Raw genomic sequence first — 26,407 nt, forward strand, 5'->3', positions numbered from 1 at the left:
AAGAACAGCTGCAATTTAAAATCAATTAATGTGCCGCTAGCTCAGGGCTTCCCACAGTCTCGCTTAAAGGAACATTAACAGGGTGGGGTAACTGGCAGGATTACTTGTCCTTTCCAAGTACTTTTTTTTACAGAACAGTCCAGGGGAGAAGGATAGAGTGCTTTTGATGGCTGCCTAACATATTGTTACCCCTCTGTGATTTTAAGTTCCATTGGAGTTTTGATCCATCAGCAAGTAGCTTTAAATGGTATAATTCAGTTCAAATAATGAAAGGAAAGTGATGATTGGTTACTGTTTGTTACCAAACCAAAGTTCACAGCTGCCTACCTCCAGGCGGGTTCTGTTGTTTTAAAGGAGAAGGAAAGTCATTTTGGCATTTTATTGCCAATAGATTCGCCACATTAGTGCCACCTAGAACGCTATATTTATTCTGCAGAAAGCTTTACCATACCTGAGTAAAGAGCCATAGAAGCTCCCTCTGATAGCGGTTGCCATTTTAGCTTGGTCTTGGTAGCTTCCTGCTGCAGTTATAGCCACTGGAAGCTCAGATCACACATTCCTAAGGGTGGGGGAAGTGAGTTCTTATGCACATTCTTATGGGAGGGGGGAGCAGGAGAGAGGAGAGAACTGAGCAGACTCAAGCCCCAAACTCGACGGAGCCCTAAAAGAGAGGAAGTCTGATACTGAAGAACATGTTTCCAAAAAAGGAGACAAGAAATCCCGTGTTTCTTTTGATAGAGGACTCCCTGTGAGCGCTTATGGCTGTATTTACATAGTCTGATAAAGCTTACTTAGTTTTTACCTTTCTGTCTCCTTTAAGATAGTCCCTCCTTGCAGGCACAAGGAGGGGGCAGAAGGATACTTTCTATAAAACTATAGAGAAGCACGCCTGGTCAAATGTTGGGTTTTGTGGCCCCGAACCTTTAGAATCAGAACATTGTATTACATATAAATTGGACTGGCACTCACAAGCCAAAGTTTAAACGAGTAAAACAAGGAGAAGATCAGCAATTTTGTGGATCCCTGGATTTAAGTCATCTCAATAGTGGGACATGGGGCTCAGCCTTCAGTACTATAACTGTTATGAAAACTGTGACTTTTTCAAACTGTCACACAAAAAGACTGTCAAAGCAATGGAAGGATTCTCCAGGGCAGGGACATCTGCCATGGCTTCTACATGATCTCGGCAAGTTTTAGCTGGTAAATTGTCAGATTCGGATTTTAAGCCATTTTGACACACAGTAAATCTGGGGAAAGTCTTGGAACTTGAGCGCTAAAAATCCTGAATCGGAAAAAAAATCCCTTGGTGTCGGTTCTAGTATGAAATGGGTAAGGTGGTGGCTCTTCACACCAAGCAGCAGCGTATATGGTGTCTAACATGGCCATGATTAGCATTCCGCTCCTTCTGTCTCCCTACGTGCGGCCGATCCCAGGAACCACACACTGTTTGACATCTGAAAAGCAGTTGAAAGAAGGAGCCATCAAGGCGGGTTGGTAGCCGGCGCCATTGCATGCTATTAAATACTGTCAGCTCTGTAGGAGATGAAAGACAAAGAGATGCTCAGAAGTGGTTTCTGTGCGATTTAACCTGAGCCGGGTGCCAGCAGGACGCATTTCCAGCAAAGTGTTCGGGAGGCAACAGCAGAGAAAATGAGCATCGGCTGCAAATTGAAATGCGATGAGGGCCGAGCGTGAATGTGAAAAGGTTCATCTCCCCTGTGCAAGTGCGGCTCAGCCAACACTATTTACAGATTTGTTTCATATCGGAGATAAACCCCATGTTCCTCTGCTATCTGCAGCATCCACCCCTCTCCCTTTCTGTTAAATGGCTTCCTCCAAACTCTGTTGCACCTCTGTCCGGCCAACCCCGGCCCTGTAGCTTGGAAATTGGAAGACTGACCTTGCTTGTTTGGAGGGCGACCCAACATGATGATCTTGGCCTTTTTGTTTTTTGCACAATATTTGTCCTCTTTAAATTGAAGCAACTTTTTTTATGCTTGTCATTCATTCAAAAGTTCATAAAATAAGAAAATCAGCATACAAACACCCCTAAAGAAATGTACACAAATGCAATATATGTCTTTTTCTAGGGATGCAAAGAATCCAGGATTTGGTTCAGGATTCGGCCTTTTACAGCAGGATTTGGATTCGCCCAAATCCATGCCTCTGGTCGAATCTGAATTAAAATCATGTGACTTTTTGTCATATAAGCATGCTCACTTGTGTTTCTCTTATGGATTCGGTTCAGTGTTGGACCAATCTTTCACCAAGGATTCGGAGTTCAGCCGAACCCCAAAATAGTAGATTTGTTGGTCCCTAGTATTTTTGCACTCCGCATGAAAAAAAAAGCAAGTGCATAAGGCTCCTGTGAATAAACGGGGGCAGAGAATCCACCCCTAGTCTTAAAAAAATATATTGATGAGTGGATTTTGGCACAGGAATTCATATGTGAGCAGTTACACGCCAAAATTTGCTCCGTGTGCCTCCACCAGGGCCAACACAGTGGCTCCAGATGAAAACACATCAAAAACCTTTTTAAACCTTATTGGTAGATTCTCAGCCTGCATTTATCCACAGTCTGAGAATCCGCTCCATGTGGCAGAAGCCTAAGGGCCCTTGGGTGGCGAGTCTTTTTTTTTTAATCTTCTCCATTGTCAATATTGAGCCAGGGGTGTGGATCCACAGGTGAATCAACAGGGTTGAGGAGACCACCTTAAACGTATGCAAATAAATATCTTCAATCTTCAAGTTTACAAACCCGAATAAAACTCAAAAAACTTGAATATCTTGAATTGAAAATATGGCTTCACTTTGCCTAGGGCAACTCCCATTGACTTCCATATAAACTCTGGAGCTTTTAGCTGCTACAGTTGAGTTTTGGGGGGTTTTTTTGCACTTACTAAATAACAAGCATTCAAGTTTTTGAACCATAACTCAAATTTTAGTGCATATAGTAGCACCTACCCCACCCCATCCAGTAACATTAGCAGGTCAGGTGGGGTGATAAAAAATGATGACTGCACAGTGGATCAGCTTGGATCTTCTTATATACATTGGGGGTCCCAGGCGAAGAGAAGGCAAATGTTAAGACATTATTGGCACTGCAAATTCTCTGTTGCCCCATACCTATAGGCTAAGATGCAAAACTGTATATAGAGTCGGTGTGTCAGTATGGATTCAAGCTGTGGAGCTTGCTAATTTCACTTCTGTAGGTGTCTACAGGCACCCTTCATAGGGCCTTCCACCCATGGCTTCCTAACGGTATCACTGTACTGCTGAATTAAACTCAAATGCAGAGCTGCTCATTGGGGTTTAGTAGCCACCATGTTCTACCACATCCAGTATCACTCTCCCTGGAGAGCATATACCCTTAAAGCCAATCTGGTCTTGGTTTCCAGTACATGTGTGTATGGTCAGAGCCAAGGAGCCTGAACCCAGTTGTAATGGAGCCAGACGTGGCTGCGCCATTGCAGACTAGGCCAGTGGAGGCAGTGTTCAGTGGCAGTGATGTGGTTAGGAACAGACATGGAGGCGCTGTTCAGGGAGAGGGTTTAGTTCACTAATCAAACCAAACAACGGTGAGAATTGCATTTTCATCTCTGGTTTTTCTTGGGTTTTGTTTAGCAATAATCTTAGAATCATGTACCTAATATCATTTATCTGCATCATACTAATGGTTAAAGGCAATAACAGATAAAATGCATTTCGGCAAGATTATGCCACCTTCAGATTTACCTCTCATAACGTCCTTTATTACTCCGAATAGAACAGACAGTCCTTCACTGACATTTAACATTCCCGTCCAACCAAACTGTGGCACTTTCAGCTCAGCCCTCCAACGAACAGCCAGAAAATAACATCTCCTGTCATTGGGACAGACTCATAACCTTGCAGGCGAAATGCGTGGCGCTTACAGTGTAATAAATGAGAGGGCTCTGACAGAGTCTGCTTTCTAAATAAGCCTGTACAAGGACACAGCGGGTCTCGGGCTCAGGATTTCTGCTTTTGCGCAACAGGAATAAGAAGGAAAACATTCGGACACTGGGTCCTATTGAATAAAACCGAGTTAATATACAGTAAAGTGTGAAGGTGCCGCTCGCCCTGGGCAGAGAACATTATGTTTGTCTGGGCTTACATGTGTGCTGCCTTATTGCTTACCTCAGTTGAGATGTTCTTCATTTCGTATTCTGTACAGTTACACACCATTTGATTTGGTCTTTACAGAATTAAAAGTTGAACCTATAATCCAAAAAGAAATTAATTCTGTCATTTTATATTACTATATATACATTGCTCGGGGACCTTTCTTATCCAACATCAGCCCTGCTTTGTCCATCCCTCCATCAATAACTATTCAGTTTCTTTAATAGCTCACAGGGATACTATTCTACTCTTCTACTCAACTGTACTTTACTATTTTATTCTAATATGCTACTCAACAACTCTACTCTGCTACTCTACTGTACTCTACTGCTCTACCTACTTTACACTTCAAACCTACATTCTGCCCAATGGACTCCCATCCCTCCTTGGCAAAACTTTTATTCTCATACCATTGTGCTAGTAGACCCAACAACCACCCTTATTTTCCCCCCTGAATCCAACTATCACCCTAAAGTTTCCCCTAGTCTCAGTTGCCAGTAATGTCCTGAAATCTGGTGTTGGTCCCCTATATCCCCTGGCTATTCTGGGCAATGATCGATGACTCTGACCTTTCCATACATACTTTCACTTGCAGTAGATACTGTGGACATCATGGTTGTTTATGTTTTTCTTGCTGCGGCTTTTTAGTATCACATTCTGACATGCTGGAGGTGTCTGTTGGAGCTCCACTGTCCTTAGATGAACAACTCACATACCCATAAGGCTTATGCTGAAATATACCAAAGCCCTTGTTGTCTTAACCTGACAATTTCTACCCATTTGGCTCAACACAGTCTAAAACTTTGTGTCAGAACATGGATAATATTTACTCCCTCATCCTATTCCAACACCAAATCATACCTAGCCCCAGCAGATCAACTAGAGGTTGTTGGGGAGTTCCTGTTGATTTGTTCTTTCCTTTACTGTATATGCTCTTGAATATTTGTGATCTATGTCGTGTTTATTATTTATTGTTTGCAGTGATCTTACTGTTATGTCTGGAGTTAATATGCTCATAATCCATTTCTACTGTGATCTTACTGGCATGTCTGGAGTTAACATGCAGCGGCAGATGAAGGGGGTGGGGCTCAATGGTGGTGGCCCTAGGGGAGAGGTTCTCCTATGGGCTTCAGGTACCTCAGTTTAACAATGGACCTGTTAAGGTGTAAAATTTATCAAGCTAAATCATTTGCCGACCCCTATGACAGAGCTACATCCCCATGATATAGTGTAAGTGAGCATTATATGGGACAGGAAAGCATATAATGGAGCACTTCACTTCAAAATTTGCAAGTACTGATATAAATAGTACCCTCAGACATGACATGCATGGTTTCCTGATATTAAATTGTGTGCCTTCCTATACTTGGGAGCTGTAATGACCAGTGGCTAAATTGTACTGACATGATCACCAGGGGGCCACAGATGGAGCATAGGGGCCACTGGTCTTAGTATTTTGGGTAGAGACTTAGAATGAGGCTGGCTGGGAAAGAGGCAGGAGTTAACAACACAGAGTCTTTATTCAGCAGAACAAATATAATGGTGGACACAGGAAGGGATAGGTCAGGCAAGCAAGGGTCAATAATATTGCACCAACTAGGTGTGCTGACATATTGCCCAGAATGCCCTGGCATCTAGTAGGCATGTGCTGGCACTCTGCATATCGGTGGCTCCGTGGCCTATATTCCAGAACATTATAGCTCCTATAACGTATCTATAATGTACCAGTAGTTGAGTGAGTCGGGGACTATGGAAGCCTCGCTTGTTTCACTACAGCAATTTCTGTTTATTTTTGCCACAAGTAAATAATGAGTTGGAGCGCGTTTCTCCCCTTCCCCACTGCAAACACTTTTGTTCCACTAAATGCTGTTTTGCAGAAAAGGTTAATGTGGAACAAAGTGCATGGTTTGTGTTTATCATAAAGAAGGTAGAACGGAGAGGAGTCATTTAATAATAATAATTATAGATTTCCATGGGTACGTAACAATGCCATCGCTGATTAAACATCGGAACAGGGGTTCACACACAAAGGAAGGTAATTAGAGAATAGCGCATTGCAGGGGCAAAACGGGAAAGTGTTTCAGCATCGCCATGTGTTTCAAATAAAACAAGTAATTGCCAATTATTCTCTGTGCCACACACATTTACGTAGCTGTTCTGGATGTGCAGTAGGAGTCACTAGAGGGAATGCTGGGAGTTGAAGGAAGGGTGCAGGTTTGCCCCATAGGTAGGCACATAGGGCGAGCGGCACACAATGCAAGGCTCTTGTTGCACATATGCCCTTGGGGATAAACAGGAATGAGCAGACTGAAGCCATGTATGCTGTGATAATCCCCTGGCTGGCATCCCGGCAGCTCCGTGTAATGCAGCAGCTACAGTGCTGAGACCCAGTGGATTAGGTGTGCCAGAACCATACAATGGAACCTTATTCAGCAAAGCAACAGGCCTCTCCATAGCAGTCATTTTAAAGGGGCAACAGCATGCATTTAATCAGGAATATGTTCTTCTAAATATATATATTAGCCTTGCCCCAGTTTTCCTCTACGTGATGCAAGTGCCTTTATCAAAATCAGGCCAGAGCCTGAAATGACTTACGTGGTATTTGAACTCAGGCTTCCCCCAATCGGCAAGTCAGGGAAGACAGGTGACGACTGAGAGAGTAAGGCATCATTGCTTGCTGCAGGCCATCACATAATAATAATAAAGAGTCAAAAACCGTGCCCATGGGTGGGGGACACTGCTCAAGGACTATATAGAGGAGCCCTACATCCTAGTAGGAATACATAAAAGTCCGGAAATCTTTAGGTCCAGGAAATGTCCATGTTGCCACATAAGGAGATCATAGACCCAGTCGATCGAATACAATAATTTGGTCAGCGATTGAATGATAATGTGGCCCACTGTAGACCTGTCAGCAAAGGCCAATCCTTCTCTATAATGGATATTCCAACTTGCACACTGGTTTTAAGAAAGATAAGGGTCCAGCAGGACATTGAACAGACCCTACAAGGGCCAGTAAGCTCCTGGCTTGAAGGAACTGAGTAAGCAGCTTATACTGACCCATGTATGGGCAGCTAAAGAATGTCAGCTTGACTGGAAGACTGATCTGAATTAGATACTTCATTGAACTCAACATTCCAGAATCAGAACCAAATGTTACAGAGCTGAGGTAGAGACCAGCATTATAGATGGAAGTTGAACCCAGACCTCCCTGAATAACAGCATTTGTTACAGAGCCAAAGAGGGAGTTAGGCCAGAATGATGAACAGAGAATAGAGATGGGAGCAGAATCGGACTGTTCTGCATCACAGCCCAGTGCTAGAGAGCCACCATGGCCGAATAACAAAGCCATCCCCACAGCTCTACAGCTGGCATGGAAACTGAACCAAGGCTGCCGATTCTTAAATAAAATGAATGGAATATTGTGGGCCAAGAATCCATCAGCAAATTGATAAGAAATCTCATTTTGTTCTATTTCTGACAGTCATCCAATCAATATATGAGATTGAGCCCAGCACTGATTGACAGGTGTGCATTTGCTCTGCTGTCTCTCCTGCGGTAAAACAATTATTGTGGTATCAAAGCCTGATGGCATCTCCTGCTTCCAGGGCGGCATTGTTCTTGGATGTCTCTCTGTAGATTCATATGTTCATGTTAATCATGTTTGGATGAACAATATCCCTAGTCTAAATGATCCGTATTAGCTGCGCATAGTGTCGCTTCCAATGTACATGTCTCGCAGGGAATGGCTGAGAAAAGAAATCATCATTTTACTGATTATGAAAGAAATGAGGTGAGCTATGCGCTTGCATGTTGGGCTTTTTATATATCATGCAGATATGTATATATACATTTATATGGATTATTATGTTTACGCAATGGGTGGGGAGATGCACCGGCCTACAAGGAATCATGTTAGATTGTCTGGGTTTGAGTGTCTCCCGATCCATCTCTGCTCAGTTATATTGCTCATTTTTAGCTTTTTTTATTGCCTTAACAGTGAGAGTTAATCGAAGGTACAGTTTATTTGAATTCTGCCCCAGGGACGGAGCGACATAGTTTGGCCTGAGTACAGTCAGAGAAAAAGGAAAGATTTGGAATATTTAGCATCTTCTTATAGACGCGTTTGTCATAACACTTCCTTATCTCACATATTTGTACTGAACGTTTATCTTTTTCAGTAATTTATGGAGATGCTGTCCAGCTCTCCCAGCTCCCCTCTGATGTTGGCCTCAGCTTTGATACTCAGAGCCTTGAGAGCCTTCCAAGTTTCCCAACTACACAGTCTTTTTCTTTTCTCCTTCCCCCTTTTTATCTGGAGGTAATTGGGCCTATAAATAAAAATCTGTTGGACTGGCAGCTTCTTAATTGGGTGGCAGATGCGGTCTAATGGCACAGCCCCTTGTCCCTATTTGTACAACCACATTTTATTCTCAGTGAACCGATAGATCTGTAACGAGGAGGCTCCAGCCGAATCCGTGTAGCTGCAGAGTTGTCAGGCATTATTGTGCGTTATACATCATTGATATGAGCAATAGCCCTGCACATCCCATCACTATCAGCACAATGGCATTCTTCAGCCAGGGGCAAGTAGAGCAGTGAAAGATAAAAAGTGAATGGTTGTCGTGGGTTATTGCCCAGTTGCAGATTTTACCAAGTGTTAATAAGTTGAGTATAAACTACTGTCTACAAACAACACTACACGAGGGAGGCTTCCATATCCCAGGCGATGCAACCAAGCGCTCTAGATAAGGGAAACTCTTCTGAAACAATGAGCCAGATTCAGTTTAGTGAGAAAAAGTTAACTCATGGTCTGTCATGTGAAAACCTATGGATGAGATTCAATTTGATTCAGTTTGATAATTCAGTTCCAGTTTTTCGCCATAGAGTTTCACGTGATAAACCATGAGATAAGTTTGTCAGAATTGAATTGCATCTCAAATTGAATCTCATCCATAAATTTTCACGTGATAAGTCTTTTTCTCGCGAAGTTGAATCTGGCCCATTGTGCTTTCTAAATCAGTGGTTCTCAACCTTGCTAATGCCGCGACCCTTCAATAGAGTTCCTCATGTTGCGGTGACCCCCAACCATAAAATTATTCCTAAGGCCATCGGAAATATGTGTTTTCCGATAGTCTTGGGCGACCCCTGTGAAAGGGATGTTCGACCCCCAATGGGGTCCCGACCCACAGGTTGAGAACCGCTGTTTCTAAATAGAGCAGTTCTGGTGGTTTTTAACAGTTAATGCTTGTGCATGTTGGTCTTCTTTGCCCTACTTGCTTCTAATCTGTTTTCCACATCTCTGTACGTTTTTAAGGTTCTCAGATAAAAAGTTATGTTTTAGTAATGCATCTGGGGCACCATGGCTCATCATGCCACACCTTCTTTTGTACTGTAGTGTATGGCTTCCCTCTATAATAAATTGCGTCTTTATCCTTTCTATGTAATCCATAATACCCAAAATGACCAATCTGAACTTGGCTACAGATTCATTTACACAGTTTGGAATCTTGTTGCTTTAATCAATGTTGGTGGTTCCCAAACATTTGGATGTGGGGTTGAGCCATATAATTATAATGGATAGGACATACTGCTAGAATTTGTGCTAAGAATTTTTTCAGAAATACACCGTCAGTGTTTTAGTGGAGGTTCTTGGAACATTTTCAACCATTTTATGAGCTAAGGTGGTCCCTGATCAAATATATGACTAAAGAGAGGGTAAACCCAAAAAGTCTAAAGAACCTTATTGTTATACTTCAAGACCCCACCACCACCTAATAATTCCCATCAAAATCTGATTATTTCTGTACAACAAATAATTTTTATGAACATTGCAGGTGCAGCTCTTTCCATCTCAAATAACTATTTTTCAATAATATCGAAAGGGGCAAGGAGAAATAAGCCAAATATACTCTCTATACTCTCCAGTATTAATTGTTGGGGTTCTTTTGTGTTTCTTTCTATAGTTTTTCCCATATGGAGATGCATCGAAGTTTGCCCAGCACGCATTCAGAACCTTTGATAAAAATGGCGACGGGACGATCGATTTCAGAGAGTTTATCTGTGCACTTTCCATCACCTCCAGGGGAAGCTTTGAACAGAAACTTAACTGGGCTTTCAACATGTATGATCTCGATGGTGACGGGAAAATTACAAGAGTGGAAATGTTGGAAATCATAGAGGTAAGTCTTATACCAGTGATACCCAACCAGTGGCTCGGGGGCAACATGTTGCTCACCAACCCCTTGGATGTTGCTCTCAGTGCCCCCAAACCAGGGAGTTATTTTAGAATTCCTGACTTGGGGGCAAGTTTTGGTTGAATAAAAACAAGATTTCCTACCAAATAAAGCCCCTGTAAGCTGATAGGGTGCATAGAGGCTGCCTAATAGCCAATCACAGCCCTTATTTGGCTCCTCCATGAACTTTTATGGTGCTTGTGTTGCTCCCCAAGTCTTTTTACATTTGACTGTGGCTCACGAGTAAGAAAGGTTGGGGACCCCTGTTCTATACTAAGCCTGCCACTTGTTTTCTCTTTTGTTCTAAACTCACAAAAAGTCGTTAGAAGCTAAGACTTCTAGTTTAATGAACTGCAAATAGCTCTAAGAAAGTGCTATATACCTCAAATGGACATTGTCACAGACAGTTATGGGTTTAGAAAACTCTGAACCAACTAGAATTTAAGTAGGAATCACCCATCTCTCAACATTCATAGCTGGTAAATCTGGGTATTTTAAGCCATGGCCCCGATCTGCCACAACCAAAAAAGTTCAGAGGGACATCAAGGAATTTGATAACAAGAACAGAAGTTGTGTATGAAACAGGGGTACTTACATTAACCTATTTTGGTTTAGATTAAGCTATTTGAGAAGCACTCTATAAAACATATCACTTCTTAGTGGATGCTGTTTGGGGATTTCCTTACATTTGCAGCTATTGGCTTTTCTGATGAACTGAAGCTTGACGAACGAAATTATCACTCAGTTTGTCAGATTGCACCAACAGCTGGTATGGGGGCAATTACATCATAGTCAGGCAGTCAAAATAAGAAGGTTTATATATTGGATATACAGGTAAGGGATCCCTTATGCAGAAACCCGATATCCAGAAAGCTCCGAATTACAGAAAGCTTGTCTCCCATAGACTCATAGACTTATTTTAATCAAATAATTCAGATTTTTAAAGTTGATTTCCTTTTCCTCTGTAAAAATAAAACAGTACCTGTACTTGATCCCAACTAAGATATAATTACCCCTTATTGGGGGCAGAACAGCCCTATTGGGTTTATTTAATGGTTAAATGATTCCCTTTTCTCTGTAATAATAAAACAGTACCTGTACTTGATCCCAACTAAGATATAATTACCCCTTATTGGGGCAGAACAGCCCTATTGGGTTTATTTAATGGTTAAATGATTCCCTTTTCTCTGTAATAATAAAGCAGTACCTGTACTTGATCCCAACTAAGATATAATTACCCCTTATTGGGGCAGAACAGCCCTATTGGGTTTATTTAATGGTTAAATGATTCCCTTTTCTCTGTAATAATAAAACAGTACCTGTACTTGATCCCAACTAAGATATAATTACCCCTTATTGGGGCAGAACAGCCCTATTGGGTTTATTTAATGGTTAAATGATTCCCTTTTCTCTGTAATAATAAAACAGTACCTGTACTTGATCCCAACTAAGATATAATTAATCCTTATTGGGGGCAGAACAGCCCTATTGGGTTTAATTAATGTTTTATTGATTTTTTTAGTAGACAAGGTATGAAGATCCAAATTACGGAAAGACCCCTTATCCAAAATACCCATGGTCCCGAGCATTCTGGATAACGGGTCCTATACCTGTGTCAGGTGACCCACAAGCACTGCTTAATTGGACTAGTTACATTCGGCCATCCTACATGTGTGACTGAATTGTACAGATATCCAACCCAGTGGGCCAGAAACCCAACTGATGGATAACGCTACAGTCGGCCAACATGTACATTATTCAAAAGATCCAATGAATGTGTTTTTCTGTAGGTACAGAATGTTATGTAACATAGATAGTGTTATATAACCTTCTGTTATGAACACCGGGACTCAAATCACAGATTTAGAAGCTTGTATGGATATTCTTGTACAACACATGAAGTATCTGGGTTCTGGGCTAAGATTGACCCATTGAGCACATACAAACCCTAACTAATTCACAGTGACAGAGTTAATTACTTTGTTCTGCGAAAGAATTCTAAAATGCAGGCACGGATTAAACGTTCTTAGAACTAAATTTAGCCCATTGATTTATATTCAATATTTTGCCAGAAATTCCAGTCAAGGACATTCTTGCTGGAGAAGAGGTTTCAAGAAATTTCCTGCCAGAGAACATGTACTGAATCGATAATTAAGTGTCAAATAAGAGATTTCGTTTGTGCTTCGATATTAATATGGTTAAAATAAGAATACCCTTTATGCTCGCGAGACTATAGGCTTATTATTCTCCCAAAATATTTTTGAATTCACTACTTACACGAGCCAGGCACTGCTTATAAGACTTTACAGATAACGTGTTGACTCAGAGATCAGACTGCCCATTGAATTGACGTTGACATAATGGCTTTGAGATCAGACATTAAAGGTTAAAATTGACTTGTTGACTTTGAGATTTTATTGTAAGGCTTTGCTTAGAAATTAGATGACGGACAAGTTGACTTTGAGAGACACTCCAAACTATAGGATCTTAGACCAGATATAGAACGTATTGACCTTGCTTTCAGACTTGATTTGGTAGTCATAGTAGCAGGCTTGATGGCTTGAAGATCTGGAACTGAATAGCTAGTATAGGACAATGACCTGCCATTTTAGAGGATTGCCATAGGCCAGATAAAGACTTAAACTTTCCTTCAGACTTGATTTGGTGAGCCTAAAGGTGCCCATACACCTTCAGATCCGCTCGTTTGGCAATGTCAACGCCAACGGGTAGGCGATATCGGGAGAATCCAGGCTAAAGGTGGCCATACACCTTCAGATCGCCAAGCGAGCGGAGCAGTTCTTCTCCCGATATCCCCCACCTATGGGTGGGCGATATCGGGAGAATCCAGGCTAATTCGATTGTTTGGCCCTGGGGCCCTCGAATTATAACGAAGGGTATAGGCAAAGAATATGCAGACTAGATTTTTTAACCTGCCCGATCGATATCTGGCCGATTTCAGGCCAGATCTAAGGGACCTGTATTGGCAGCTAGAATTGGTCCGTGTATGGGCACCTTAATTCGGTCATGTGGCCCTGGGGCCAAACGATCGAATTAACACGACGGGTATAGGCAAAGTCGGGGACCGCATCGGCTCATTGATGCGGTCCCCGATCTGACTAGATTTTTTAACCTGCCCGATCGATATCTGGCCAATTTCAGGCCAGATATCGGTCGGGCAGGCCGTTGGTAGTGCCCATACATGGGCTGATTAGCTGCTGAATCTGTCTAAGGGACCCATATCGGCAGCTAGAATTGGCTCGTGTATGGGCACCTTTAGTAGGAGGTTGACTTATCTTATAGGACAATAATTTACCATGTCAGAGGTTAGCCACAGTCTAGATATGAATGTATTAATCTTGCCTTCAGAACAGCCTTGATTTGGTAAAAATTGACTTGTTGACTTTGAGATTTGATTAAAATCAGGCTTTGCCTTATTTGCTCAGAAATAAGATGGACAATTTGACTTTGAAAGAAACTCCAAATTACAGAATTTTAGGTCAGATATGGACCTTTCGACCTTGCCTTCAGCCTAGAATTGGTGGCCTTTAGTTATGAAGTTGATTTGAAGAATTGCAGGACTGAAACTGAATTGCTGATATAGGACAATGACTAACCATGTTAAGGTCCCCATACATGGGTCGATTCTAGCTGCTGATATGGGTCCCTTAGACCGATGGGCACTACGGACGGGCCTGCCCGACCGATATCTCACCTGAAATCAGCCAGATCTCAATCAGGCAGGTTAAAAAATCTAGTCGGATCGGGGACTGCATTGGCTCGTTTATGTGGTCCCCGGACCGACTTTACCTATACCCATCGTTATAATTTGATTGTTTGGCCCCAGGGCCAAACAATTGAATTAGCCTGGATTCTCCCGATATCGCCCACCCGTAGGTGGGGATATCGGGAGAAGATCCGCTCGCTTGCTGAAGGTGTATGGGCACCTTTAGAGATTATCCATAACATAAATAAGCGAGATAAGGATGTGGATGGCTAAGTTCTCTTCTAACACCCAAGAGCATAGCTTTGGCATAATAATTTGCTCATTTGGGCATTTTCTTTTTTAATTTAATTGTTTGAAATGTATTCTCTCTCATGACTAAACATAGAAATGCAAATGTTTGTTGATAAACCAAGTTATGAATAAAGTATTTTTGCATGACCCAATTTAATATTTCCCAGATGTATGTGAAGAGAGCGGCTGCCCCAATTCAGTGAGTACAGCTAAAGAGATACATTTAGATGAACAAAGTCTTGATTAGGTCTTTGCCTTTGCAGGAAGTTTCTACGTACGAAACCCTACAGGATGTAATTAGAAGCGCCCAGGAGCCGTGACTACAGTTCACTCTCATGTGGGCTCATTGAACATGATCATAATAATGGCAAAGTTACCATGAGCGTCACATTCGTTATATTGGGCTTCGGTTCAGTGAACCAAGGGCTGTACTCTAGTCCAATGAACTAAAGTGATTGTGCTGTAATTAGGCTTAACAGTGCCACGAGAAACCCTTCAAACGCTTCCGACTTCATTAACTCACTATGAGCCGCAAAGTTTTGTTTGTTATGGGCTGAGGGCTTCTCTTGCACCCCTGAAGGGTTTCTTATGGGCTCTACATCAGATTCAGCTGTTTGTGGCCTGATTAATGATCAATTAATCATACAATTAGGTAATAGAATAAAGGCCTGGACAGCATCACATTGCAAAAAACATTTTGAATGAGTATCATCTCCTTCAGTCCATCTTTATGGTTTTACAAACAGGAACTTTGAGTAAACTTTTGAGTTTACTTTAAAACTAACCTTGGGCATGAAATCCACAGCAGGACTCTAAGATTGATCAGTTGGAATTTAATACAGGTATAGGACCCGTTATCCAGAATGCTCTGGACCAACGGTATTCCGGATAAGGGGTCTTTCCTTTATTTGGATCTCCATATCTTAAGTCTACTAAAAACATCAATAAAACATTAATTAAACCCAATGGGATTGTTTTGCATCCAATAAGGGGTAATTATATCTTAGTTGGGATCAAGTACAGGTACTGTTTTATTATTACAGAGAAAAGGGAATCATTTAACCATTAAATAAACCCAATAGGGCTGTTCTGCCCCCAATAAGGGGTAATTATATCTTAGTTGGGATCAAGTACAGGTACTGTTTTATTATTACAGAGAAAAGGGAATCATTTAACCATTAAATAAACCCAATAGGGCTGTTCTGCCCCCAATAAGGGGTAATTATATCTTAGTTGGGATCAAGTACAGGTACTGTTTTATTATTACAGAGAAAAGGGAATCATTTAACCATGAAATAAACCCAATAGGGCTGTTCTGCCCCCAATAAGGGGTAATTATATCTTAGTTGGGATCAAGTACAGGTACTGTTTTATTATTACAGAGAAAAGGGAATCATTTAACCATTAAATAAACCCAATAGGGCTGTTCTGCCCCCAATAAGGGGTAATTATATCTTAGTTGGGATCAGTTACAAGGTACTGTTTTATTATTACAGAGAAAAAGGAATCAGTTTTAAAATTCTGAATTATTTGATTAAAATGGAGTCTATGGGAGACGGGCTTTCCACAATTTGGAGCTTTCTGGATAACGGGTTTCCGGATAAGGGATCCCATACCTGTAGTAGTAATTGTGTCTGTGCATATTATTTATGCAACCAAATGACTATGGGCCCACTATTAGGACATGAATTTGCCCATCCACATAGATGGCCAGATAGGGTTGGGTTGTTTGTTCAGGCAGATATAGGAGGTTAAAGTTGCTCCTCTAGCATCTGTTGACGCTCCATAAACATGCTGAGTGCAATAGCAGATTCATTTTGTATATGGACAGAATGCTGGCAGGTTTATGGATTGGATCAAAACTGCCTCCTTGACGAGCACAGACAGTTCATAGGCTCATTTATGTCCACAAGTGCAGTGAGCAAATTTGAGTTCATTTGCCATGTTTTTTTTCCCCAGAATTCCAGGACTTTGCAGTCACAAGGAAATGTTCATTTTGATTCAAATGCCTTTAATGAAAGTGGTTTTACATTCAAAAGAAAATACAACCTGTGTGCCACAAAGTGTTAACCACAGTGAAGGGCCTCAATCAGACAGTGGTGTAGGTTTCGCCAGGTCCAATTCACTAATACCCTGTTTCCCCGAAAATAGGACATCCTCCGAAAGTAAGGCACCCCCCTGATTTTTCACCCCCTCGGAAAATAAGGCACCCCCTGAAAATAAGACACCCACCTAGGGCTGGGGGATAAATCTCGCCCAAACGATGGAATAAATGTGTACTGTATTCTTCTTCATGGAAAAATAAGACATCCCCTGAAAATAAGACCTAGTGCATATTTTGGAGCTTAAAAAATATAAGACAGTGTCTTATTTTCGGGGAAACACGGTATGTATTTTTGGTGTTTTGTGGAAAGACACTACGGTAATTTCCCTGAATTTGCTCTGTATATGTAATTGGTGTACCTGGCCTGGTAGCTGGTAACCTTATCACATGACTTAATTGATGGATTATGGGTTTAAAGGGTTGTTCACTTAGTGTTCTTTGTACTGCACCAGATGAAGGACCCCAGAGGTCGAACATGTAGTGCTATGCATCTCTAAACCAATAAACTACACAGAACGCATTTGGCTCTCCAGTGGATTTTTATATTTTTACATGGTTTTACATTCAACTGACTGCAGGGAATTTTGGGGAGGCTGCAACTGCATTTGTGCTCGTAGATGATCCCTATATAACATGTAGCTGGCCAGCCAAATCTTGCCACGTTCGATCATTTTTACTATCTGCAGCATACTAAAGTCAGCAGTGTTTGTCAGTCTATAGAAATAAACAGGGTGGGACCGGGGGTGCAGGGCACAGCCTTGTGTTTTACCTTCACTCTGCCTCCGCTCATGGACATGAAGAGAAACTGCCAGTCGCACATGTGAGCACTGAGTGGTGACAGATGGCTCCCATTTATGTCAGTGACAAGAGGCATGCAGGTACCAGGCATTTCTCATACTGGCAGACCCTGAATGCATCTCCTATGCCTATACAGTATGTATTATCATCATAGTACAAAATGCAGTCATTGCATATAGGTCCATAAGTAGCATAGATCTTGGATAGATATAGATCTATAATCTAAGAGCCGGTCAAGTAGTAATGACTCCCAAGGCAATACTACTTGGACCTGTGCTCCCCTCCCATTCTGTTTGGTCTGCAAGCTACAACACCAATCCCACAATCCTCCCCGACTCAGCCCACACATGCTGCAAAACCCTTCTTCAGTCTGTACAAGCTCCTCACCACCCTTGCTAGATAGATCCTTCTCCTGACAATCACTCCCTTATTAGGCCTGAGGCAGGTAACTTCTGCTGTTGACCCTTAGTTCCAGCCCTGATTTATTTATTTGCCTTAGATACTGGACAAATCCACATGTATTTAACAGTAAGATTCGCTATAAGAAATAGTGGCCTCTCATTGGCCCTCTGAATTCACATAATAGTAAAAAAACAATCCCTAATCTGCAGCTACAGGGAGTCATTTCCTTACCAAGATGCTTATGGCCATTAGCAGCTTCTCCCCCACCAAGGTCCCATCATTTTCCTTTATTGTGAATGTGCTAAAGCAAACCGTAATGATGGAGAAGACCATATTATTGCCTTGGTACACATTATGCATTGTGCAAGATGAGTCTGTATTATCTGTTCCTTCTGGAAGGTTCTCTGATGCATCTATAGTATCCAAGGCTATTGTGATACTAATATCTACAGTTAGTATTAGTGGTTGTATATATAGTTTATGTATGTGAGTGTATAGGTTGGTAAGTATAGGTTGTGTGTGCTGGGTTTACTTGGAAGGGTTGAACTTGATGGACTCTGGTCTTTTTTCAACCCTATGTAACTATGTGTATAAGGGAGGGAAAGGTGGGTAGGGATAGATGGATATGGATACATGTATTTATAAAGGTCATGCATGCATATATATATATATATATATATATATATATATATAGATATATATATGTACACCAAAACACACACACACTAAGCTATGAGAAATTGATGTGATTGATCTCTTTCCCCCCACCCTCTCCCTTTGTCTCCCCCCAGGCTATTTATAAAATGGTGGGCACGGTGATTATGATGAAAATGAATGAAGACGGCCTGACACCCGAGCAAAGGGTAGACAAGATCTTCAGCAAGATGGATAAGAACAAAGACGACCAGATCACGCTGGACGAATTCAAAGAAGCGGCAAAGAGCGACCCTTCCATTGTATTACTGCTTCAGTGTGACATTCAGAAATGAGCCGGCCCGCGGGGGCGCCTACGGACTGCACACAAGTTTCAATGTTCCATTCAGTTTGCAGCTATTTCCACGACGAAAACAAAATAAAAATCGACAAAACCCCGAAAAATAACAAAACGAAAAAAAAAAAAAATTTTAATTGCTTGGACTACCTATAAATGGACTTGCTTCTTGTGTTTGAAACACTCGTGTGCATGAGAATGTCATTTGCTAAAGAATTTTACGAAGTATATAATATATATATATATATATATAAAAACAAAAAAAATTGACTGCCACAATGTGAAGTGTGCAATGTAATTTCATACCAGTCCCATTCCCGGAAGCCTGTGCATCAGTCTGTACTGCATTTAACTATTTATTGTCCTACTGATGCTCGCTCTGTCTCCTATACTGTTATTGGTAGTGACACTGAATTCCATGGCAATGTAACTGTTTTAATAGCCCATCTCACCCGCTGTTAAGTAGTACGTGGGTGGACAGCGGGGGCCGTTTCTCCGCCCCCCTAGTGCTCTGCCCCTCCCCCCTGTGTGCTTGTGACGTCAGTGACTATTAATGTTTCCCATCTTGCATGCCCTTTAGGTTTGCCTTAATTCTTACCTCATTTTTGCATCCTTTCGATATGGAAAAAAAGAGCCGTGTCCAAGGGAGCGATTGGTGCATCTGGCGCCGGCAGAATAAAAGGGTGTGGCTGTGTAGACCGGTCGGCTCCATCTGTATGCAGTATGAACAAACTCCCCCTAGGAAGAAAAACCCAATAAGGTCCAGATGAAGATATATATATCGCTATGTATATTTCACAGATACCTATATGAGAATATATACAGATAAACTATTGTTATATTGGGAGAGGAAACAGTATTGTTTTTTGGGTCTTTTTTTTTGTGTAATGATAATTTCTGCCTGGATTTTCAAAAGAGGTTGCAATATACTGTATGTCCCAGAATAAATACTTTCTAACAACTGACTCTCTCCATCCACCCCCCCCCCCCCTTCCCTGCTCCGTGTTTCTCCATCAAAGATGGCGAACGCATATATATATATATAACGTTTACTGGCCGAGCTTGCTTTATGGCTATAAATGATGACGCTTGTCTTACTGAAACATACCTGTTTGTATATTTAAGGGGAATGCAATATAGGCGACTTTGTTGTTGCGTCTGTGTCGTTTGTGACAACACACAATTTGTTTTTTTAATGTAACGGTGTCAACTACAGATGGAGCTTAGTCACCAACAGAAGACGGGGCAGTGAATTGCATTCTATACGAGTTGCTGCTTCTGTTGGGACAGATTTATAAGCACTAGATTCATGTAGATGGAGCAGACCACAGTGCTAAAGAATGCCTACTGGGGTCAGCTCCATCTGTACACAGAGAATTAGTTGTTCTACACTTGGCTTTAGGCACAACTGCCTCTATTATATTGTAACAAAATTGTGTTCTAATTCATATTAGGGAAATCTTCTTTGTAAATCAAGCTTTTTTTTTTTTTTTTACATTAGAAGCAGAACAGTGGGATTATGGGAAATAAATCTGCAACAAAAATACAACTCTGACTTTGTCCAAGTTTAGCTCCACGCACAGCTCAGTGTCACCCTGCAATAGCATTTGTGGTTCTACAGGGCGGGTTCTGCCCAATATCTCCTGGTTTTCTATTTTCTTTAATCTTCTATTGGGATTTCTGTTTTTTTATTTTATCCCCAGCTCATCAAAATAGTGCATTTTAGCACCTCCCTCTTTTAGGGGAACTCCACCCAAACACAACTTAAGCTTTTTGAAAAGTAAACATAATTTCAAGCAACATTGCAATATACATTAAAAAATATGCAGCCTTTTCATGATTTTGAATGTAATAATATGGTTTGGACCAGTTCCCTAAGCCCCGCCCCCTGTTCCCCTGTTGATCTGGCTGACTACTTTGTGACTCAAATAAAATGTAGCATTAACTGACTGCCCTCAGCCTGCCTTCAGCCGGCATCCTCCCAATCCCACAATTCCCTGCACACGTGATGTCAATAGGGAAATGAACAGAGCAATGCATTGTGGGTTATGTAGTTCCTGCATGCTGCCTGTAAGCAGTGGAGAAGTTGTTACAATTTGTAACATCAATGTTTTAGTCCCTCCTCCCCTGCCAGGATTTCAAATGATGCAGAAAGAGAAGAACTGTTTGCAGTTGCATTTTAGCACATAAACATGGTACTTATTCATACTTTTTGAAGGATCAGATTACAGTGATAGGGATATTAGGGGCAAGGGCTTAACTAGGGATCCTAGGGCTCCTTTACTGTCCCCACCACCATCACCCACATTTCTAAGGGGCCCCTCTACCTGCTTCCTCTATAGATCACCACTGCAAAGGGCGTGTTGTCTTTTTTTAGCTTTTCAATGTAACCAGGCCTTCAGTGTACGACTGCCGGCAGAAACAGAACAACCATCAAACCATGGGTTTCTGTCCCTACTGCAATAATAATTACTGCCTTGGTTAACGCTGTTCCACTTGAAGCCCACTGAGCCCTCCAAGAGTCTAATGGGCCTTAGACTGACAATATGCTATCGTACAAAGGAACGTATGCAGTTAAACACTGGATTTATTGTATATTGCAAACTATGAAAAGACGTTCTCCAGGGAATCAAGGAGGGAAAAAATAGAGATGGGGCCTGGGGGTGTAGACATCAAGTAGGGGGTGGCATGGTCTTATTGATGGGAAATAAAATATGTCATTCTATCTGCAGTACGTGGATTTTAAAGGCAGGTAGTGGCCTAAAACTTTTTAGCTTACTGTACTGTATACTGTGTATTCCCAAAAAGGATGCGAATGGAAGTCACTTAAATAGCAAGATCTTCTGAAGCATTAGCCCACCTGTATTTATATTTATAGATATCAATTGCTGCCGGTCGATACAACCGTTATACTTGTCTAATGAGGTTTTTCATTTTCAAAGCAATAATATGTTGACTGGGAATTTCTTTGAGTTCATGGTCGGGCCTGCACTCACAGTAAGGCCTATCTTTATAGCAGAGCAGCAAATCTGGCCACACACACCCAGCGATGTTTCAGAAATGGTTTGCCAGCATTCGATCAAAGATACAAGATTACTGGTATTTATATTCACAATAGATTGTTGATCCAGGCAATGTTTAGAACATTACATTCTTACCATTCCTGAGACAGCTTCACATTTTTTTAAAACTGCCCTAAATAAAAGGTGATCCAGCCAAAGTCTGTTGCTAAAACTGGTTGTACATATACCTATAAAATCAGATAAAACAAAGCTTTGTACATTAAAGTTTGGTATTCACACCCTGAATCTTGCGCACATAGGGAGAGTAAAGTTTGGTATTCGCACCCTGAATCTTGCACACATAGGGAGAGTAAAGTTTGGTATTCGCACCCTGAATCTTGCACACATAGGGAGAGTAAAGTTTGGTATTCGAACCCTGAATCTTGCACACATAGGGAGAATAAAGTTTGGTATTCGCACCCTGAATCTTGCACACATAGGGAGAGTAAAGTTTGGTATCCGGACCCTGAATCTTGCACACATAGGGAGAGTAAAGTTTGGTATTCGAACCCTGAATCTTGCACACATAGGGAGAGTAAAGTTTGGTATTCGAACCCTGAATCTTGCACACATAGGGAGAATAAAGTTTGGTATTCGCACCCTGAATCTTGCACACATAGGGAGAGTAAAGTTTGGTATCCGGACCCTGAATCTTGCACACATAGGGAGAGTAAAGTTTGGTATTCGCACCCTGAATCTTGCACACATAGGGAGAATAAAGTTTGGTATTCGCACCCTGAATCTTGCACACATAGGGAGAGTAAAGTTTGGTATTCGCACCCTGAATCTTACACACATAGGGAGAGTAAAGTTTGGTATTCGCACCCTGAATATTGCACACATAGGGAGAGCAAAGTTTGGTATCCGGACCCTGAATCTTGGACACATAGGGAGAGTAAAGTTTGGTATTTGCACCCTGAATCTTGCACACATAGGGAGAGTAAAGTTTGGTATTCGCACCCTGAATATTGCACACATAGGGAGAGTAAAGTTTGGTATCCGGACCCTAAATATTGCACACATAGGGAGAGTAAAGTTTGGTATTCGCACCCTGAATATTGCACACATAGGGAGAGTAAAGTTGGTTTTCGGACCCTAAATATTGCACACATAGGGAGAGTAAAGTTGGTTTTCGGACCCTAAATATTGCACACTTAGAGAGACTAAAACAGGATATCCATATGTAAATCTCGCTTTCATACAGTAGGGAGAGTAGAATTAAATATCCACATGTATATCTTACTCACATAGGGAGAATAAAGCTTATTATTACTAATTCTGATATTTGTGACTACAAACTATGTATATGGCCTTTCTAGCAGCTGGGAAAGAAAAAGAGAATTATATATATGTGAATAGAACCAACGTAGCTGTAGAGCTGGGCAGCCTACAGCAGAGGAGAGTGTAAAGCGGTGGAGAATCCTATATGCATAATAAATAAGCAGCCATGGAGAGCATAGAAGCTAACTGAATCCTAAGGTAAAAAAAAAAAAAAAAAGAATATTTTCAGCCAAATCCAATATTATTAAAGTACGTGACAGAACTGCTAATGCCAGTCCTTGGAAAACACAAAAGCTTGAAAACTTTTCTCTTGTTACTTTTATTCCCCATTAATAACAGCATTTATGTATCATTGTTACCAGCCATGGAAACCATACAGAGACTGCACGTGAGCAGTGAAACCCTGAATGTGCCACAGCCATAAGACAAAACAAAAATATTCTTTAAACCAGGCCAAATCCCTGTAAGAAAATGTGTTTGTCAGTTTCCCATGCAGAATAATAAGGAGTTTAATCCCCGGGGCTCGGCTTGCAGAGGTTGCCATTAATATCAATATCTGGATATTGCTCCGCCGCCTGTTTCACTCATTCAGAGAATTGCTATTTTTTTTTTTTTTTTGCTATAGAACACAAGCCAATCCTTCAGCGGTGATAAATGATTGGGCCAATTACGTTGCTTGCTGAACTCTTGGCCAGCTGGTTACATTTATCAGTGGGGCTACATTTTATGTGTTTTATTATGCCGCTATCTGTCTATGCAGGGCATCATCAGTATTCCATTCCATTCTTGTCTCACAGCTTCCAGGAACCCTGCGACAAGTTTCTCTTTCCCAGAAAACAATGGGGAGCATTGTGATGTATGTGCTAAGGTTAGCTCCATGACAGTGAGGGATTCTACCCCCGCCGTCTGGCAGTTGCCCTATAACCTACATGTATGGAGAGCCATTTTCTATCAAATATAAGTCATAAAGCAGATACACCTACACTACCACATACCTTGCTGAAACCACCTACAAAGAGCTGGCCCATCGAGTAAAGCCAATAGGTTACTTATACTGGAAACTAATAAAGGTATGTGATCCAGTATCTGGAATATTTGGGACCTGGCGTTTTCTGGAGAACAGATCCCATATCTGTATATGATAAATATAGTTAGAATAGACATAGTTCTGTATAAACTGTAGCAAACATCCAGCAGAGGGCACTAGACTGAATAAATTCAGAACAATCATGGCTGCTCCCATTAATATGAATACAAATATGCCGACCAATAAGACTGTTTGGGCACAGTGGCCCATACTATTTGTTATTTTTTGCATAATATGAAAAAAAAGTGATTGTAAAGCCTATGATTAATAATAATGTTTACCTTTAAAGTACACAGGTGCTGTTTGGTTTGAAATAGGTAGTAGGGTCAGTAGGCAATTAAAATCACTTAAAGCTGTATAAGAAATAAATAAATGATAAATTAGTATAATTAACCCCAGAGTGGCCTATAGCTTGAGCCACCTAAGGTGGGCCCAGCCCCAGAACCTATAGGAAATAATTCAACCAAAACCACAAATAACCAATTTCTACCTGTATTACTTAGCATCACAGATATACTACATCCACTGGTGTTTTAATCCGGACCCCTAAAACCCTAACTCGCTCACCCTAACTCCACGCACTCCTCCTGGGATGCAATTTCCAATACCACCATACTAAAGATTCAACCCCCCACCAACTATGCTTACCACCCCACAGAAAGCTTGGACATTAGTTCTCAAACTCTTTGGGTACTTACTACCAATTTTATCTTCACACCTCCCTTTCGGGGGGATTCATACTTGCCACACCTTAGACATTTACAAGATTTATCTACTGTACCCAGCTTGTGCAACTCCATCTTTCCTGTGTACCCCCAAATTCCCTGTTTTTTTTTTTACCTCCAGCTCAGGCACACTACACTTTCCCCCAATTCTACCAGACTGTAGAAGAGACCATTATCCCAATCCCATTATCTCTTAAGTTAATATCTAGATTTTATCAGAATCTACTTTCTCCAGCCCCAAACCCTTCCAAGCAGCCTGAGAGTGGATGGTCTGGAAAGATCCCGGACCTTGAGCAAGATGACTGGGACGAGGAAATAGAAAACACACCTGCCTCATCTCACTAAAGGATAGGCTAATACAATACAAAACCCTGCACCATCTTTATGTAACTACCATTCAACCCAAGCAAATGGGCCGATTTTCTGAGGACATTGTTGGGTACCAGCAGCTGATTTCTTCCATTGGATGTGGGAGTGCCCACAAGTACTTAATGACTTGGGTCCAAAATTTAACTAACTGGTGAATAATCTAGAATTTCCTAGGGTTACAACCCCAGCCATCTGCCTTCTGGGGGTTGTCGATGATAAGGTTAAGAGCTCACAGCTCTATTTTATGCAAAGAAAACAGTTACTATGCACTGGATGGGTAACTCCCCTCTCTCACTCAGAGTCTAGATACAGCTGGTTAATAATGCAACCCCACTCTTTAAACTTATATATGAAACCAGAAGATCACCTGCCATATTGGACAAGTTTGGGGCCCATGATGTGACACAGACCCAGTTCCTATACACTCTGATGAGGCCTAAATTGGGCAAACCTCCCCACACCTATACAAGAGGCAGCCACAAATCCCTATGACCCCCACCGGGGGCAATCCATGCCTATAGACCCTAATATATGAGGACTGTTCTTTTGGTGTGTCCTACCATTCTATGTGTCGACTTGTACTCAGCTTTAATATTCTGTAAAAACTTTTGTTTGTTTGGTGATATCTTGTTTAAGACAATAAACATTTAGCCACAAATAAGGAGAAAGCAGGATTTTAGTTTAGTCATGGTTTGAGGGTAGTAGCTGAAATGTTACCCTACTAAAAAGGAGTAGTCAGTGTAGTGGCTGGCAGGGCGCAAGAGACTAGAACAGTGCAGAAATCTTATTCCTTTAGAGTAGGATTGCCACCTTCCCGGTATTTCACTGGCCGAGCTGGTAAAATACTAGCCAGGGCAAGTATTATAAATATTTTTATTAGTAGAACTGCAATTATGTTCTTGCCACCAGTTTGTCCTGTTTCCCCCTTACCACTCTATTACCCCACCCTACCCACCTAAATCACCCCTTCTACATCACCACTCTCATGGTTCTGCATAGCTGGACTTTTTTTTTTTTTTCAATTCCATTGGTTAAAGTAAAAGGGACTGGCCTGTGATGTGATAGGACAAAACTGGAAAGATTTGCAGTATTGCAATGGCTAACTCTGCCCCTAGGTGTAAATGCATTAATGGCATTATGTTCCCAGGTGTTTCTGGCCCTTCCCACCAGTCTACTGCCTTAACATTTCTTTTG

General features: G+C 41.5%; 1 protein-coding gene across 3 annotated transcripts in view; it reads left to right on the plus strand.

Moving 5' to 3' along the window:
- vsnl1 (visinin like 1) overlaps positions 1 to 19,844 on the plus strand; it is a 111,070-nt gene extending 91,226 nt beyond the window's left edge. For 2 of the 3 annotated variants that reach the window (XM_031901784.1, XM_031901783.1), the window contains exons 3-4: positions 10,110 to 10,325; positions 18,490 to 19,844. In XM_031901784.1, coding sequence (XP_031757644.1) covers positions 10,110 to 10,325; positions 18,490 to 18,687 — 414 coding nt within the window. In that variant the 3' untranslated portion in view covers positions 18,688 to 19,844. 3 annotated transcript variants of the gene reach the window in all.
- Positions 19,845 to 26,407: the final 6,563 nt, after the last annotated feature.

This window comes from Xenopus tropicalis, chromosome 5, assembly GCF_000004195.4.
Source record: "Xenopus tropicalis strain Nigerian chromosome 5, UCB_Xtro_10.0, whole genome shotgun sequence".
In the NCBI taxonomy this organism is placed as follows: domain Eukaryota; kingdom Metazoa; phylum Chordata; class Amphibia; order Anura; family Pipidae; genus Xenopus; species Xenopus tropicalis.